A 5,637-nucleotide genomic window follows, 5' to 3' on the forward strand; every position below is an offset into this window, starting at 1 on the left:
GTCTTGCTAAGGACTTTGCAAGAAACTCTCTATCACAGGTGCCCATCCCCAGTGGTATTCTCGAATTGTCAAGATTTAGTCAAGGGTGTCCTAGCCGTTACAATTGCACACGTGCATAGTTCTCATTTATTTTGCAGTATTTTTAGTTTAGTCAATTCCCTAAGTGCTAAGATCATGTGGATTCCTCGAAATCACAATAGATCAGCACATGCTATTGCTATGTGGGGCTTTAAGACTTCCTGTTCTTGTTATATTTTGTTAAGGGAGGTAGCCCCTTCTGTGGCTACCATTTTATTGTCTGAGTTTTAATTAAGTTTCGTTTTCAAATCAAAGGTGTTGGACAAACTAGGATGGTCTTAAATTAGCATTTCTCGTATTAGTTACTTTAAGTCACTAACTATTCTCGCAAGTTACCCAATTGTTCACCAAATTATAAGTTATTATTGTGGTATTTGCACTTGGCGTATTTAAAACCGATTTCAATTAGTTTAATCAAATTTTTTAAAATTATAATTCCTAGGGACTGAGCTGAAATTTCAAAATGGACAATAACATTAGAAAAAAAATCAATGACGTTACGAGTTGACCTTTGATATGTTGAGGCCGATGACATAGTTCGTACCACGAAGCCTCCAAATAAATTAGAACCCATAGAAACATCCCCACCAATAATAATATCTATAATAAATAAATTCATATACCAACAACTACACCAAAATAGAAAATACAAAGAGGAGAAGACCCAAATTTGTCTCTGGTTAGTCACTTGTAATTAAATATTAAACAGACCAATGTTCATTTCATTTTTCTGCCGAATTGTAGAAATTAAAACACGTCAGGATTTTTTTTTCAACTCATTTAATTATTAGCTTTTAAATAATTACAGAGATATTAGGTTAGCATTTTGTAGTTTATATAATATTTTATGTCACATGAAGTTGTCTTACTATATTTGCCTCGAGACAAAGTGGCAGTGGTCGTATGAGTATCTGACTTTAAAAATAAAAATAAACATAAAAAGAAAGAAATTTCCCACTTAAGCATATTGTATAGCTGATACGATCCTTATATATAAATATAGTAAATTATTTTTTTATTATTAATTTTTTTCTGCCTTTGATAAAATAAAAACGAAAATAGTAGATGCCTAGACAAATTGTGTACATACAATCAAAACAATAGACAAAATTGGAAAAAAAAAACTAAAAGGCATGATTTATTGTCACAAGGGAATGAATCATACAAATAGTACTGAGAGATACACATTGATAGATGGAAGAAAATATTAGGTATGATAAGAAAACGAAGGAAATAAAGAAAGAAAGAAAAAAGTGCATGCATATTGCAACATAAGTATCAAATCAAATCAAATCCAACCCAACATTTCCATATTCTCAAATTTATTTATTATTATTACCTTTGTGGTGGACCATGAATTGAATTGAAATTGATCATCTTCTCCACGAAGCAATTCTATTATAGAATCCAGAAAGCTTACTAAAACTAGTAGTGGCTTTCAATTTCTTGGCATAATTTTCCTTCCTTTTTGATGATCCAAACACCTTACTCTTCCACACGATTTTTCTTTCCACCAACTCACTCAATCTGGTCACCATGGAAGACCCTTTGGCCATCGGAGGATCGTCCACGTGGATCGACTGACGATGATGATGATGAGAGAATCGGGCGGTCATGATGAACCGCCTTGATGATGATCCAGCTGCTGGAGATGGCAAGATCATTAGGTGCCGTTCGATGAGATGACTAAGTGAAACCAATTCATAAGAGTCATACAAAGGACTGCCACAATCCCATATAGCCAAATTGATCTTATTATTCTCTCCTTTGTGGTCTTCTTCTTCTTCTTCTTCTTCGTCTTCTTCTTGCCATTTGGGTATTGGTTTCATAATTTCGTATGCTTATTCTCTCTTAGAGGAAAAACATGCATGTTTTGTCTGTCTCCAACTGACACAGATTTGTAGGAGCCAGCAATTTAAGTGGGGCCTCTTCTTGTTTTTTTTCTCACTTTGATTAACTTCAAGTGAGGGAATATATATATATATATATATATATATTTATAGAGCAATGAATGAGAACATAAAAATATTGCTTTCCTATATATAATATAAAAGGATGCCCTTTTTATAAGAAAATAACCTGCTCAAGCAGTCCAAGCTTTGATTCAAGAAAGTGACAGATCCGCTCATTTTTTATAATAATATATTGGCATTGAAACCTTTTTTTAAAAAAAAAGAAAAAAGAAAAGCTGATTGGATTCTCATTCATAATTGTAAATCAATCATATTTTTAATTTCCAATAATATATTATGTTTTCTATGAATACTATATAGGCTGAAAAAAAAAGTATCATGTATTTTTAATTTTTGCTTTCATCTATATTTTTGCATTTGTTAAGTTTCTATTTTCGATAATTGAAGAAATTATAACTTAATTTTTTTTTATGACAATATACATGAAAGTAATAGTAGACATTCTGTTAATTTTCAAGAAATTTTAAATAATTTATAGTGCCAAAATTAGAGTTTAAATAATTTGTTTTCCACTCGTATAAAAAAAAATTAGGCACGTTGTTTAAGCTCTGATTTCAGCACCGTAAATTGTTCGAAATTTTCTAAAAAATTAGTAAGAAACCTGTTATAACTATAATATAAATTATCATGCAAAAAAATCAGTTATAATTTATCCAAATACCAAAAATAGAAAACACTTATTACTAAGGGCAAAAGTAAAACCCCTAACTAAGAAAATTCCAATATCATGTGATATAAAATGCATAATACTATTCTATTGCAATTGTGTATAGGTTTATTAGAGAAATAACTATCACTTTTGGATATATTTTTAAATTTATAAAATTGTTATCAATTATGAGTGTTCTAAACGTAATCATATGTTTTGATTCCCATTTGCAAGTAAATTTGTCATTTTGTTTTTCATGTTTATAGACATTGTCTATAACATGTGAGTGACAGATCAATATTATTCGGGTTAATCTCTATAAGATTAGGGCATATCACATACACATAAAGAGGCTATATATGTCATTCATTCATAACTTCTCCAACTCCCTAAAAATAAAATAAAAGTTAATTACTATGTGCTACACCTACATATGATTTAACATATAAGACAAGACAAAATTGGAAATAATAATGTTTGTTGCGTAGTTTCATCCTTGCTTTCCCCGCAATATGCACCCATCATTTTCTACCCCTTACTATATATATAAATATATATATGTAAGACTTCTTAATAGTTATTACTCATAGATAAGCACTAACAATTATGATGATGTGGCAACATAGTGACTTGATATAACAAGTTACCAACAGGTAAAGATTTTATAGCAGGGGCATAGTTAGTATGGACGCTTTAATTTTTATCACGTAAATAAATTATAACTTAATTTTATTTTATATGACGGTGTACATTGTAGTTATAGTATGCAATCATTTAGTATTGCAGATTTTATATGCTACGCAAGTGCATGTATCGCAATTTAGTAATAATCTTGGTAAAACCAAGTATCGTCCTCAAGGACTGAATCCCCAATTACCAGTCAATTAATCTTTTTTTCTATTTGGTCTATTAGACTTTCGATTCTTGTAGACAAAGCAAAAGAAAATATAAAGTGCAGAAACAATAATTAAAGATTAAATAAAACAATGAATAATAACAAAACCTTAGAATTAAACAATGAAATCTTAAGTAGGATATTTAATCTCATCAACTATCTTCCCTATCACTCCCTAATACAAAATACTAAATTCTTCTTCTTTCTGCATATTTCAATTAACGAGTTGACAAAAGAATCTTATAATCATATTATGATTTATAAACGCAACCTAAGTGACAATTTCCTATATTTCTATGGTAAATTTAATCACAAAGACAGCATTAATCTTAACAATTCAATAAATAGTTACACAATTAATCTGGATACTCTCATTCCAAATTAGAATTGTGTCCAATATAATCAAAGAAAATTCAAATCGCACTTCTCAGATTTTGATTCAAAAACATATAGATAATGACTATAGATGGTCAATCAATAATCAATCAATAAGTACAGGCTATAAGGAATTGAAAATAGATGAAGAAAAAAATTGAAATTGTATTAATTCATAATAGGGATTCAAGTGATTCAATTAAAGATCATAAACAGAAAATTGGTTCATAATTGTAATTCTAATCGCAACGAAATTTAAAAATAACATAAAGAAAATAGATGAAAAGTAAACAATTGAGAATTCTCCAAGCCTCCTTCAGCCTCCAAGACTCTCCCCTTCTATATTTTTTTTCTCTCCTTTCTTTTCTTATAAAACCTAATTTTTTCAATTTTAGAAGAGGCAGGCCGCGGCTCAACACGCACCATGCCGCGACCCGTGTCCGTATTTCTTGAAAATCTGTATATCCTGGCCGTGACTCTCCCATAGCCATGCTGCGGCCCGTGTCTCTGATTTCTGGGATTCGGCCCTTCTATGCAGCGGCTCTCCTTAGCCATGTCGCGACCCAAGTCTCTCCTCCAAAACAATAGTTCTGTTTAGAGGGCTGGCCGTGGCTCCAAAGCACTCATGCCGCGGCTCTTAAGCAATTTTTCAACTCATGCATTTTTAAGCCCGAAAAATTACCAACGCCTCCAAATCACGCTAAGATCCATCCTTTGTCAAAAATATCATCGAAACTTGGATATTTCTTCTCTTTTTGGAAATTTTCCCTCCAAGTACTCAAATCTTTCTTTTATTTACAAAAACTACAAAATAAACAAACAAAAGCATAACCCTGCACTAAATGAAAGAAAAATGACATAAAAGCTACCTAAAACACCACCTAAACATGACATAAACTAGACTCAACAAACTCCCCCAAACTTAACATTTACTCGCCCCTAAGTAAAGATTGACTTCAAACTTAAAACCTAACAAGACACAAACAGTTAAGCCTCCATAATATTCACAACACCTTGTCATCATTCACAAAATATCAACTGCACTTTACAACCAGAATTTCAATCCAATCACTCTAACAATTAACCCAAATGCCTCAATTGGAAATTAGAATATGATTTGCAAATAACAAAATGAGTAATTAGAATGCATCATAGATGTCTTACTCATTCAACAATCCGCTAACCAATATTCAATATGCTTGCATACTTGCCTTTCTCCACTAATGTCAACAACACATGTTTTGGAATCAACGTGACTTTTAAGGTTCATAACATTGTGGCTTAGGTAACGGAAGTTGAAAAGACATTTAGACTTCATTATACCATAAGCATATCAAAAACCAATCAAACCAACATTTTTTCCTTTCATAATCTTCCCCCAATCCACCACTTTTTCAACAATTGAGACCATCGCAAAACAATGCTCCAGCATCACTTTATTTACTTTTTTTTCTTTTCTTTTTTTCACTCTTTAAATATATTTTTTTCTTTATTATTTTTAAGAAGAAAATTAGTGATGTTGCAAGGGCTTTTACACTTCTCTCAATCAGTAAAGTACATTATTTATCCACATATCAAATATCTTACCCAATACACTTCATTTCCCCCAAACTTATTTCTAAGCTTATGGCATAACTCAAGGACAAAGGAACATAGGAATGGGTAAA

The 5,637-nt window shown here is 31.2% G+C and overlaps 1 protein-coding gene across 1 annotated transcript; it reads right to left on the minus strand.

Moving 5' to 3' along the window:
- Positions 1-1,077: 1,077 nt before the first annotated feature.
- Positions 1,078-2,023, minus strand: LOC133793839 (uncharacterized). The gene has a single exon (XM_062231094.1). The coding sequence runs from the start codon at positions 1,905-1,907 to the stop codon at positions 1,452-1,454; it is 456 nt and encodes a 151-aa protein (XP_062087078.1). The 5' UTR covers positions 1,908-2,023; the 3' UTR covers positions 1,078-1,451.
- Between the last annotated feature and the right edge of the window lie 3,614 nt (positions 2,024-5,637).

This window comes from Humulus lupulus, chromosome 8 (assembly GCF_963169125.1).
Source record: "Humulus lupulus chromosome 8, drHumLupu1.1, whole genome shotgun sequence".
NCBI lineage: Eukaryota > Viridiplantae > Streptophyta > Magnoliopsida > Rosales > Cannabaceae > Humulus > Humulus lupulus.

Coding starts and splice junctions, on each gene's coding strand:
- LOC133793839 (XM_062231094.1), bottom strand. CDS start 1,907: ATGAAACCAATACCCAAATGGCAAGAAGAAGACGAAGAAGAAGAAGAA.